This window comes from Drosophila serrata, unplaced genomic scaffold, assembly GCF_035046125.1.
Source record: "Drosophila serrata isolate PLE 108 unplaced genomic scaffold, ASM3504612v1 contig_309, whole genome shotgun sequence".
In the NCBI taxonomy this organism is placed as follows: Eukaryota; Metazoa; Arthropoda; class Insecta; order Diptera; family Drosophilidae; genus Drosophila; species Drosophila serrata.
This window is the reverse complement of record NW_028257207.1, coordinates 70,591-84,313: the sequence shown is the minus strand read 5'-3', so window position 1 is coordinate 84,313 and position 13,723 is coordinate 70,591. Positions and strand designations below refer to the sequence as shown.

Below are 13,723 nucleotides of genomic sequence, written 5' to 3'. Positions count from 1 at the left end.
GCGACGACATGCGGGCACAAAGGATACTCGAAGACACCACGATGAGAGTGGGGCGCCGCTACCAAACGGGACTACTCTGGAAGGACGACCACGTTAAGCTGCCACAGAGCTATGAGATGGCGTACAAACGGCTGGTCAACGTCAAGAAGAAGATGAGGCGCAACGAACAGTTAGCTCTGGAATACTGTCGGATCATCAAGGATCATGTTGCAAAAGGATACGCGAGGCGGTTGGAACCGCATGAGGCCGCGGAGAATAGTGACCGGATATGGTATTCGCCACACTTTGGTGTCGAAAACCCGAACAAGCCCGGTAAGGTCCGGCTTGTGTTCGATGCGCCAAAAGTTGGAGAAACGTCGTTAAATTCGGCGTTGGGCAAAGGACGTCAGGACTACAAGGCTTTGCCAGCCGTGCTCTTCCTGATGATTACAGCGAAGCTGTTGCTGAGAGAGATTTGGAGGCAGAAGATCCAGTGGGATGAACCACTACCGGAGGAGATTGGCAAGGCCTTTGCGATTTGGCGTAAAGAGATGGATGCCGTAGGACAGTTCCGTTGTCCTCACCATTATTTTGGGCACGGAGCAGTTAGAGCCATAGAGCTGCACGTGTTCGTGGATGCAAGTCAATCTGCATTCGCGGCGGTGGCCTACTGGAGGGTCACATATGAGGACGATAATGCGTTGGTGAGCTTCGTATGCGCAAAGACGAAGTGTGCCCCAATGAGAACGATGTCGATCCCACGGCTGGAGCTGCAAGCAGCAGTTCTTGGAACCAGACTAATGAACACTGTCAAGGAGGAGCACAGTGTAGTCATCAACGACGTGGTCTTATGGTCAGACTCGAAGACGGTGCTGAGATGGATTGGCAGCACACACCGCCGGTACAAGCAGTCTGTCGGCAATCGAGTGTCTGAGATTTTGGATTCGTCTAAGGTTTCCCATTGGCGATGGGTACCTACAGCCGAAAATGCGGCGAACCCGTCTAAGGGAGGAATATGGGAGCGTATGGTGCAGTGCGTCAAAAGAGTACTGCGTCATACCCTAAAGGAAGTCGCACCGAGGGAACATGATTTGGAGAGTTTCCTGATCGAGGCGGAGAATGTAGTCAACTCGCGTCCGCTTACCCATTTGCCGGTGGAAGCGGACCAGGAAGCATCGTTGACGCCGAATGACCTACTCAAGGGAGTAGCCAACCTGCCGGATACCCCTGGACTGGGTGAGGAGTTACCAAAGGAATGCTCAACACGAAAGCACTGGAGGATTGCTCGCCTGCTGAGAGACCGCCCTTGGAAGAGGTGGGTCCTGGAGTACCTATCTACGCTGGTGCGGCACGAGAAGTGGTGCAGGAGGACGGAGCCCATCCGTCAGGGCGACATGGTCTTCATCTGTGATCCTGCCTTGCCCCGACGAGAGTGGCGCAAGGGCATCGTGGAGGGAGTCTACAACGGAGCTGATGGAGTCGCCAGATGCGCTACAGTGCGCAAAAACGACAACGGCCTATCTCAGACAATGATGCGACCCGTCTCTAAACTTTTGAAGTTTGAATTGAGTGAAGCGGTTCTTCACGGGGTCGGGGATGTCGACGATCGAATATTGTAATCGATAGGCGTAGTTAGTATATTAAGAATAACGTAAAAAATACTAATGGATTTTGAGCCCAAGAGAAAAAGGGCATACTTTTATCGCTAAGTTAACCGCCAAAATTGAGCGTCTTATTGTCGTGCGAGAATTAGGAGGACACACTGCGGTAAGCGCGTGTGAGAGTTATAAATGTGTAAAAATTAAGGTTAAGTTAATTTTTCCGCAGAATAAAACGACGAAAACTTCACATCTAATTGCCGGCCTCGGGCCAAGAGGCTTCCCTATTGTTTGGCGGGAACTGGAGATGTGGAGCCGTTAAAGGCAAATCCGAGTGACGCACGACATCCTTTGAATTGAATGAACCTTTTAGAGTCTTATGTGCAAATTATAATGATTTGTACACACTAGACTTCTGCATTAATGTACTCATTTGAAGCACAACAGTTCTGTAAAGCAGTTTAGTGTTCTTAAAAATACTGCACTCATTTCATACTGAACAGTATTCTCTATAGGCCAGAAAAAGATAGCAAAACATTTTCAGTGTGCTCACTCCGAGTGAGAGCATTATACGGTTGTACTCTTCGTGAGTGAGTACTATATTTGTCTCTTTTCAAACAGCTGTACAGCTTGTTAGTTGACTGTGTACAGCTGTGCAGATGTGTGCAGTATTTTTTTAATAAGTGCATAAACATGGATTGAAAAAAAAACGACGCTCGTGCAATGACTTTTCCACATATTAATAACTTAAAAAAATATGCTCACCAAATGAAAATGACGGAAATATTTAAAAAATGCAACCTTTCGCTCTCTGGTTTTGTTTCCACCCACTAATTAACTAAATTCTCAGAACTAGAAAAGGAACACACTTTTACAGACGTAAAAGAAATTATGAATAGTATTCATATAAATAGCCAAAATGATGATATAGAAAAATTAAATTAACCTGCACAAGACATGGATAATATATTTGCAGATTATTCGGAACCTGTTCAAAGCTCTAATATTTTGCAATATATTCAGGATGAACTTAAAACATATAAAAATATAAACAGTGCAGTGGTGATCAACTAATAATGAAACGGTCATTCATCCTTTACTGTATCAAATTAGCTGCAAGATACTAGCAGCTCCCGCGAGCAGTGCAGAATCGGAAAGTGCATTTTCTGTCGCCAAAAATTTAATTTGCGAAAAACGATCAAATATTGCCACCACTGAAGACTTGGTAAATAAAATAATGGTTCTCCATTTCAATATTAATAATTTTAATATAAATTCTTTAATAACATAAAATAATTATTATATCTATTTTTAAGTCAAGTATTATTATTTTCGAAATTTCTTATTTCTTCATTTTATAATGGAGGTATGTCCGTCAAATTAGCGTCGATGAGTTAGCGTCGAAATGGAACGGAGGGAAAATGGAACACGGAGGGGTTGTTTAATTTTTAATTTATTTCGTAATTAAGGCACTAATTTGAATAAAATAAAATTTCAAAATGCTAAAAAATGAATTTACTATTGTTTTATACTGGGTTTGAAAGTATTTGACAGTTGGATATATTAAAAAAAAAGCATGTGAAAAATCGTGTTTTCACGGATTTCTTAATATCTTGGCTAATCGAACGCGTGCAGCAATACCCGATCCGCCAAAAGAAAGGACATTTATTGTACTTTTAGCGTACCATGTTTCAATTTTTTCAAACCGTCAGTTTTTGAGCAAATTGCATTACAGTGATCTAACCTCGGGGTCGGCTCCATACAAAATAAGGCATCAAAAATAGTAAGGCATAAAACTTCGATTTACGAACGCGTGCGCATATGCACGGTATATAGGCTTACTAGGGGAAGATTAAGGAATATTTGGTGAAAATTTCAATTGTTTTTAACCGTCAGATTTCGAGAAAAACGAATAACAGTGGGTGGTGTATTTGGGCTGATATCCAAGGCGCGAACTATGAAAATGGAACCAGATGGGAACCAGCAGAGAACCACTCGCTGAACCAGACCATGGAACCATGTCAGGAAAAATACTAAATTAAATGAAAATAGCAATTTGTTGAATAAAATATTAAGAAAAGTGCCTGACAATAAATAGAAGAGCCATTCAAAACAATTTGGTGTGATTTTCATCTAAATTAATGAAAATTTATCTATTTTGTTATTTTTAGATTATTTTAGTATATACCACGGCGGCATGTTATGCCGCTCCCCGACAACCAAAATCGACGCTAACTTTTACAAAAATCTTTCTCTCTTAAATGAACGCGTGCAAACTTGCACGGTATCTCAAAAGAAAGGGAAACATATTCTCTAATTTCGAATTAAATCTTAATTCGATCTAACCGTCAGATTTTGAGAAAATCAAGTGTTTCTCTTTTCCGACCTCGTTCACAAACACTGGCTTCAAATCGATAAGAGCGCTTCCCACACCCTATCGATGAATAGCCCGCCAGAAAATATTCCTATTGGCCATTTATGAAATATGCATGCCGCATGAATGGAATTGGCATTCCAAGCATTTTGGTAGTTGTTTTATCAAAATCCGTTCAGTCGTTCATGAGAAACCCCCACTTTTCCATTTATTTCCATAATTGTTCCTACGAAGAATAAATGTATCTGGCAGCACTGAATAAATGTATCTGGCAGCACTGCCTGCCTAAAATTTGTCAGATTGATCAAGATTAAGGGAATTTTTCATTTTCTTAAATAAATTTCAAAAAAATTCTATGTCAAACACGCGCAAACGCAAATAATGTTATTTTTATCAAAAAAAAAAGTCATAAAATATGGCATGTTTTGTTTTGATGCCAATATCTTAAACAAAAGCAATTTGCTTTTACTTTTGGTTTCTAATATCACACAGAGAATGAAAAGAGTCAATATAAACTGCAAAAGGACATATGCGATCACCAATATTCGTACCGTTTTAGTTTGAATTATCGCTTTCTAAAATGTCGCGTGCGACCGGGACTAAAATTGAATTAAAAAAATAACTACTTCATATTTTAAAATCAAACAAAAATCATTATTAAGATAATTCATTGCATAATTCACTTAAATTTATTGTACTAAAATGTTTCATCAGGTTTCGCTGAAATTAAATCTTAAACTGGTTTCTTGCAAATGTAACTTCTATTTTTGTCGCGGGAGAACGCAGGAGATTTTATTAAATATCTTAAAACGAACAAGGATTCAAAATCGACCTTAGCACCAATTATAGTGCTAACAAAGAACTATACGTTACAATTTTTGTAAAATTAAAATAAAGTCTTGGCACATGTTTTTTTTTTTAGTTTGAATGCGTACGAATGTCTCATTCGACACCACAGAATTGCCCATATTTTTATTTCATATATTTTTTGACACTTCGCTTTACTCTAAAATAATGCAGCCGTTGTTGGTTCCATTACCTGTGCGCCACATATTAAAAATGTAGAAACGTGGAATCACACTTTTGCGATGCACCTACAAAAAAAAATATGATTCAAAAGGGGAAAATAAACAACACTTAAATAGTAATCTACTAATTAATAAGTTTTGCAAAAACGCAAACCATGAAAGACCAAGACAAAGCAACATGGCAACAGCACAATAGGCAAAGACTCGCCTTTAACTGCTTTGATACCCGGCAGTACCGCGTGTCATCAATAGGCCTCTGTCATCAACATGTCATCAACGCGCCGACTGCGACTTCTACCGAGGCGACGCTTTGCCGACTGCGACTTCTACTACGACGCTACAGTTCGGCGGCAGGCTAGACGGCAGTCGTCGACAGTACCATGGCCCGGCCGTTGAAAAATTTGTTGGTGAATCATCGATGAATTGTTGATGAAACATCAATGATTCATTGATGATTTGTTGATGAAACATCGATGAGTCATCGATTTACTGTTGATGAATTTTTGTCGATAACAGCCTAGGACATGCCCATGTTAAATTCATCAACAGTTTGTATGGCCTGTCATCGATGAAAAATCAACAGCCCCCCCTTGACTGTTGATGAAACGTTGATGAATTACTGATGACAGGTACTGCAGGGTAATTAAATTCGGAACACACTAGCTAACGTCTGATCTCTTATAACATGCCAAAATGAACACGTCTTCACGATTGCAAAGCTATTTTTAGAAAGTACCGTTAGATTTTTAGTAAAATCCGGTATGCCAAAGAGAAGTTTAGACTTTTAAAAGACCATTTCGTTACATTTCGCTTAAATAATACGTAATCACATGTTTTGATTTTTGACCTCTGACGGATCCACAGTGCACTGATATCCATCTAAGTTTTGTAAACAAACTTTATTAAGTGAAATTAAAATCACTGCCATTTAGTTTGGTGAATGTAACATGTAGTTCGTTGCCAAAATTTTATTCTCTCAACATTTAATCACTGAGAAAGTGAACAATCAGAACGTTTCGTTGCCAAAATTTTATTCTCTCAACATTTAATCACTGAGAAAGTAAACAATCAGAACGTTCTCCTTTACTTTTCGTTCTTTTTTTTTATGAAACATTGGCGCAAACTTAGATTTTATACTTTAATTCATAGGTAGATGGGTTATACGGTTACAAGTATATTGTATATTTCACTTTTTCCTTTGCATCTTCGCAGTGAATGGTTAAATTTCCATCGACCAGAAGAATTCAGAATTGCATCGAAGAACTATCTCCTAACCATGATACAATTACCAAGGAAGTTTCGTAGGCAGTCAAAGCGCTCGGGTTTTTCGAAGTGAAAGGTTGTGTGCGGACAAAATATTATCTAGCTATAACCCTTACGCAACATGACATTCAAAAAAATTTATATTTTAGCTGCGAATATATTTTGGAATTAAGAACTTGAAAAAAAAAGACTCGCAACTAATTTTCACTTCAAAATTGTTACAAATTAATTTATAAAAAAATGTTTTACTCGTTTTATTTTAAAAGGAAACTTAAAGACCCATATATCATCTAAGGGTTAAGGGTTAATCAACAGATTCTATTGTTGTGCCGCGCGCACTTACTTTGTTGAGCGCCTCCCACTTGCACTCATTGCTGTGATTGAAGAGGTACCGAATTTTACCGACGGGACTACCTTGTATAATTGTATCATGCTCCCAATTACCGGCACAACAAATACATTTTTAATTACAATTTTTGTTCATTAGAGCAGTGTCGTGATAAAAGAAACAATTAGCTGAATTTGTTTATCAGACACTTGAAATGGATAATGTTGTTTTTCTAAACGAAACCAATGATTGAACATTTTATATATAACAATGGTATGGAGAGTATAAACACCATTTTAAAGCAGTGAGTGTAAGCGAGAGACAAACAGTTTAAAACGGCATTACGTCTGCGCCGTTCTCGCTGTTCTCGGCCATTTAAATTGATCCCGCCATGAACAAAAATGTGCGAAAAAGATGAATTCAGATAATAATAGTTACAAGAAAATTTCATTAATAAATTAAAGATAATTAAATTAAATTAATAAGCGGAAATATAATATTTCGAGGTTTTGGCAATTATTTTAATTTGTTAGGAAGAGGGGCCAGCACGAACAAAAAGGGACATCTCCACAGCTTGCCCTATGGATCTAAGAGATCTCTATGTTCCTGGCACAGATTATTAAACACTAGATATTTTTCAGGTCGATATCGTGGACCAAATTGGATTCCATTTCGGTTCCAGCCTTTGACAGACTGGGTTCGACGAAGGTGAATAGGTTTGCCCACTGGTGCCACCATGTCCTTTCATAAACCATACACCGATCCATCATGCGAGTTCCTTATAAAGGTACTTAAGATTTTTATAATATTAAGACGTCCATTGTTCCAATGGTGGCGAAACAGCTGGAAAACATCCTTTGGGACAAATATTTATAAAAAACCAAGCATAAAATTTTGAACGTGTCTTATGTTTGAAAAGAGCCGGGTCAACAATATATGATAACATTTGCATGTCCGTCAAATTAGCGTCGATGGAACACGGAGGGGATCTTTAATTTTTAATTAATTTCGTAATTAAGGCACTAATTCGAAAGAAAAAAAGTTTCCAAATGCTAAATAATGAATTTACTATTGTTTTATACTGATTTTGAAAGTATTTGACATTGGATAAAAATCGTGAAAAATCGTGTTTTCACGGATTTCTTAATATCTCGTCTAATCGAACGCGTTCAGCAACACCCGATACGCCAAAATTAAGGACATTTATTGTAGGTTTTCACTACCAAGTTTGAATTTCTTCAAACTGTCAGTTTTTGAGTAAATCGCATAACAGTGATCTAACCTCACAGGACATCAAAAATTGTAAGGCTTATAACTTCGATTTACGAACGCGTGCAATGGAAAATGGAACCAGATGGGAACCAGCAGAAAACCACTCGTCGAACCAGACCATGGAACCATGTTAAGAAAAATTCTAAATTATATAAAAATAGGAAATTGTTGAATAAAATTGTAAGAAAACTGACTGCCCAATAAATGAAAAAGCCATTCAAAAATGATCTATTTCGTTCTTTTTAGAATATTTTAGTATATACTACGGGGGCATGTTATGCCCCTCCAGACAAGGAAAATCGACGCAAACTTTTACAAAAATCTTACACCCTTAAATGAACGCGTGCAAACTTGCACGGTATCTCCAAAGCTAGGAGAAAATATTCCCTAATTTTGAATTAAATTAATTAAAATTAAAGTGTTTCTCTTTTCCGACCTCATTCACAAACACTGGCTTCGTAATGACCGTAACGCCATGTTGCATGCCCCATAACTTTTGAAAAATTCTAACTCCCTTAAATGAACGCGTGCAAACTTGCACGGTATCTCAAAAGGAAGGGACAAATATTCTCTTATTTCGAATTAAATATTAATTCGATCTAACTGTCAGATTTTGAGAAAATCAAGTGTTTCTCTTTTCCGACCTCGTTCACAAACACTGGCTTTAAATCGATAAGAGCGCTTCCCACACCCTATCGATGAATAGCCCGCCAGAAAATATTCCTATTGGCCATTTAAACAATTGTATAAAATAATCATGCCACATAATTGGAATTGACATTGCAAGCATTTTGGTAGTTGTTTTATCAAAATCCGTTCAGTCGTTCATGAGTAACCCCCACTTTTGCATTTATTTCCATAAATGTTTATGCAAAGATTAAATATATCTGGCAGCACTGCCTACCTTAAATTAAGTCAATTTGATTTAAAACTTTATTATAAAACTTATGCAAACTGATGATCATACCATTAACGAGATCGCAATTCTGAAAATTTTGATGCACGTTTTGTCAAAATCCGCTCAGTCTATTTTTATTTATTTCTATTTATGTACCGGTAAAAGATAATATATCCGACAGGCCTGCCTGCCTAAAATTAAGTAATTTTGATTTAAATTAAATTAAATTTAAATTTTAAACTTTATTATAAAACTTATGCAAAATGGAGATCGTATAATTAACGGGTATGACCAACGAGGATTAAGCGACTGACAATTTCCCAGAAAGTCCTGTAAAATTAGGGTTGGAACATGAATATTGGTTTCAAGAGGACAATGATCCGAAGCACACGGCATATAATACAAAGCTTTACTTTCTATTACAAGTTAAAAATCAGTCGCGAATACCTCCACAGAGTCCAGATCTTAGCCCAATTGCGCATTTGTGGCATCTCTTGGAGCGGAAGATCCGGAAACATACAATAACGTCGAAAAAAATACTTAAGGAAGTCATTGTGGAGGAAAGGATCAAAATAACAGGCGAGAAGCCAAAAAATCTGGAGGATTCCATGCCGAGACGCCTTTCGGAGGTTGTACCCAGGAATGGATACCATACCAGATATTAAAATAAGTATATTATTAAGTTAAAATAGTTTTTCGTCAGCTGTACGCAGACTTTTGCGGGGTCATTTTTTTACAGTGTTAAGTTTAAAATTAAAAATAAAATATAAAGCATTGTTTCATAATTCTAAAAAAATACGTCATGGAAGACAATTTAATAAAGAATATGTTAGAAACAAAACTTGTCTAAAATGTTAAAAATTAACTGAACAGTTTGTATTTAAAATTTGAATTTGAAAATTTTTTGGGGTGTACGCAGAGATATGCGGTTGAGTGTACATATGTACATATATGTATAAACTGCAAGTCCTCATGCTGATGCATGTACTGCTCATTTGTTTTAAAGAATACATACATATGTACATATACAGCATTCGCAAATATATAAGTATACTTTTCGAGAAAACCGCGCTCTTCTACACATTTCAAGCAAACCAACTGCAATGTAATTACCTTTTTTCATTGTCCTAAATTTAATTTGCTATTGCTTCGTTACTCAATACAAAAAGTCTTCTTTGATATGATTGAATTCCTCAACTGATAGGTAAAAAGGAAAGTCTTACTGTTGTCTGGATATAAAAATTGGAAAAATAAAAGATCCTTTTGATATTCAAAAATTATATAGAAAATTAATTCATTTACTTTTGAACCAACATTCCACAATATTATTTTTAAATACAATCCGTTTCGCTCACTTTCTTAAGCAATGAACTCGTATGGAATCGGTGCAAGGGCGATGGGTTCCTCCAGCTTTTTAACGAAATGCGCCTTCTTTGGCTGTTCGGGCTGGCGCTTAAGATTGACCCACTGACCCTTCTCCTTGGCCTCCTTCAACAGACGCTCGTTCTCCTTGACTCGACGAAGGAAGTCCTCACGGCACTTGGAGTGGTGAATGTGTTCAATGCGAACATTTACACGCTTGGCAAGAATCTTGCCACGGACACGTTTGTTTACAATGACACCTACTGCGTGCTGTGTGACGTTGAAGATGCGACCGGTTTTGCCGTGATAGGCCTTGTAGGGCAGACCTTTTTGTACGGCACCATGACCTTTAATGTCCACAATATCTCCAATTTTAAAGACGCGCATATAAGTGGACAGGGGAATGACTCCATGCTTGCGAAAGGGCCGGGAGAACATGTCCCGGGTGCCGCGACGGTAGCCCTTTGAGTTCGTCATTTTGTTGTATTGATACCTAAAATAAATTAGCAATTAAGCAACAATCCACTACAGAGAGAGCATCCAAGCGCATATTTATTCGCTTATTAAAAGTAATATTCACCAACCTTTAACGTATCGACGACCACGCGGTTACAGGGTTCAGAAGAGAAAGAAAGATGGCGACCTTTTCAATGTTGCCATACAGAAACAAAATGTCTAATGTAATGTCTATAATTATTGCCAATAATGGTATATTCCCACTCTTTTAAATTTCCATCAAAAAAAAAGTTTCCACCAGCTACCATCAAAAAACGACATTAAAACAAAATTTTTTATTGCATATATACTGCAGATGGTTGATAAGTTTTGACCAAGACAAGACTTTTGACCAAGCTTGTAAAAAGAGATTGAAATTACTCCGCAAAACAATTAGATAAAATAAATTAAACAAATATGTTTTTTTCTTAAATTTTGTTCCGATGAGAGCTATAGGATATAGCCGTTCGATACGTTTCTTTTTTTACCTAATATAAACATTAAAAAAAACAACGTAGTTTAGTTATATGTTGTTGATTAATATAAACGAAACATTTTTAAAAATTAAGTCAACTTTTAAAGTTTTTGTTTTCATATTTTTAGCCTTTTAAAGAGCTAACTAAACTTAACTACGACACTTTTTTTTAATGTTTAAAAAAGGTAAAAAAAAAATAGAAACATATCGAACAGCTAAATCCTATAGCTCCTATATAGAAGAATAATATATTAAGAAAGAATGGAAGATATTTTTTATATTTATACATTTTATCAAAGAAAATAAAAATAAAATAAAAAATCAACAAACAATATATTAGGGAAACAAGAAATTCATATACAGATGTAAGCCAACTCGACCTATTTTTTTATAAGTTGTCTCTGTCCACTTAAAAACAGATCTGAACGCAATAATAGGTAGTTCATCACATCTGTGTTTGCTAAAGTACAAGACACTTTCCGACTGCGCTGGAGTCAACTTTTTTTTATTTCCTTGTTATTGGACTCTGCAGTTTCCTCTGAAAGCTTTCCAATCGATACTAATGCACGCTCTATTAGAGCTGAAAATAGTAAAAAGTACATGGTTGCAATTATGTTCCACATCTATGAATCAAAGAAATATCGGGCTTGTTATTTCGGACTCAAAGAGAAAAATTTGTTTGTGATATTTGCGTCGATTGAAGATCCTCTACCTCCATCTCTCTACCCTGCAGTACCAGTCATCAGTAATTCATCAACAGTCAAGGCGGTGTTTTTAATGATTCATCGATGAATGGCCATACAAACTGATGATGAATTTAACATGGGCATGTCCTAGGCTGTCATATTGTCATATTTTTACATATTGGTGTATCGTCATGGTGGTCTCCATTAAAAAGCGAAATAACTTCCATGAATCTATCGGCAGGAAATTTTGATTTCGATTATCATTGCGTAGAGCAGAAACAGCGGACTCATTAATTTAAACGCGCTGACCTACATGTCGTATGCTTGTTCTCTCTAAAGCCTCCTCAAAATCAAGTTTTGGATGGCACCGATCAGTACTTTCCTCTAATTGATTTGATTTGCAATAGGGGTGTTTTATTTAAATTGATTCTTTTTTATTAAGCCATCCAGATTGATTTTGAATAACTGAAGATTTTTCTGTTTGTAAAATTTCCAAAACAGCACCAATTGTTTTTTTATATATGGGCAATTCTCGAGAAAGGTCCACCGCGGCCAAAAACTTAAAAACTTCAACGAGTATTTTTAACATGGTTACATTAAAAATTTGTCAGATTGATCAAGATTAAGGGAATTTTTCATTTTCTTAAATAAATTTCAAAAAAATTCTATGTCAAACACGCGCAAACGCAAATAATGTTATTTTTATCAAAAAAAAAAGTCATAAAATATGGCATGTTTTGTTTTGATGCCAATATCTTAAACAAAAGCAATTTGCTTTTACTTTTGGTTTCTAATATCACACAGAGAATGAAAAGAGTCAATATAAACTGCAAAAGGACATATGCGATCACCAATATTCGTACCGTTTTAGTTTGAATTATCGCTTTCTAAAATGTCGCGTGCGACCGGGACTAAAATTGAATTAAAAAAATAACTACTTCATATTTTAAAATCAAACAAAAATCATTATTAAGATAATTCATTGCATAATTCACTTAAATTTATTGTACTAAAATGTTTCATCAGGTTTCGCTGAAATTAAATCTTAAACTGGTTTCTTGCAAATGTAACTTCTATTTTTGTAGCGGGAGAACGCAGGAGATTTTATTAAATATCTTAAAACGAACAAGGATTCAAAATCGACCTTAGCACCAATTATAGTGCTAACAAAGAACTATACGTTACAATTTTTGTAAAATTAAAATAAAGTCTTGGCACATGTTTTTTTTTTAGTTTGAATGCGTACGAATGTCTCATTCGACACCACAGAATTGCCCATATTTTTATTTCATATATTTTTTGACACTTCGCTTTACTCTAAAATAATGCAGCCGTTGTTGGTTCCATTACCTGTGCGCCACATATTAAAAATGTAGAAACGTGGAATCACACTTTTGCGATGCACCTACAAAAAAAAATATGATTCAAAAGGGGAAAATAAACAACACTTAAATAGTAATCTACTAATTAATTAGTTTTGCAAAAACGCAAACCATGAAAGACCAAGACAAAGCAACATGGCAACAGCACAATAGGCAAAGACTCGCCTTTAACTGCTTTGATACCCGGCAGTACCGCGTGTCATCAATAGGCCTCTGTCATCAACATGTCATCAACGCGCCGACTGCGACTTCTACCGAGGCGACGCTTTGCCGACTGCGACTTCTACTACGACGCTACAGTTCGGCGGCAGGCTAGACGGCAGTCGTCGACAGTACCATGGCTCGGCCGTTGAAAAATTTGTTGGTGAATCATCGATGAATTGTTGATGAAACATTTATTTTAAAAGGAAACTTAAAGACCCATATATCATCTAAGGGTTAAGGGTTAATCAACAGATTCTATTGTTGTGCCGCGCGCACTTACTTTGTTGAGCGCCTCCCACTTGCACTCATTGCTGTGATTGAAGAGGTACCGAATTTTACCGACGGGACTACCTTGTATAATTGTATCATGCTCCCAATT

At 36.8% G+C, this 13,723-nt stretch overlaps 1 protein-coding gene across 1 annotated transcript; it reads right to left on the bottom strand.

Annotated features, from left to right (window-relative positions):
- Positions 1-10,001: 10,001 nt before the first annotated feature.
- Positions 10,002-10,729, bottom strand: RpL21 (ribosomal protein L21). Its single transcript, XM_020962619.2, has 2 exons — positions 10,687-10,729; positions 10,002-10,595 (listed from the first exon to the last, which is right to left on the bottom strand). The coding sequence occupies exon 2, from the start codon at positions 10,577-10,579 to the stop codon at positions 10,100-10,102; it is 480 nt and encodes a 159-aa protein (XP_020818278.1). The 5' UTR covers positions 10,580-10,595; positions 10,687-10,729; the 3' UTR covers positions 10,002-10,099.
- Between the last annotated feature and the right edge of the window lie 2,994 nt (positions 10,730-13,723).

Bases quoted from the DNA above. Each gene is read 5' to 3' on its own strand.
- RpL21 (XM_020962619.2), bottom strand. From the start codon at position 10,579: ATGACGAACTCAAAGGGCTACCGTCGCGGCACCCGGGACATGTTCTCC.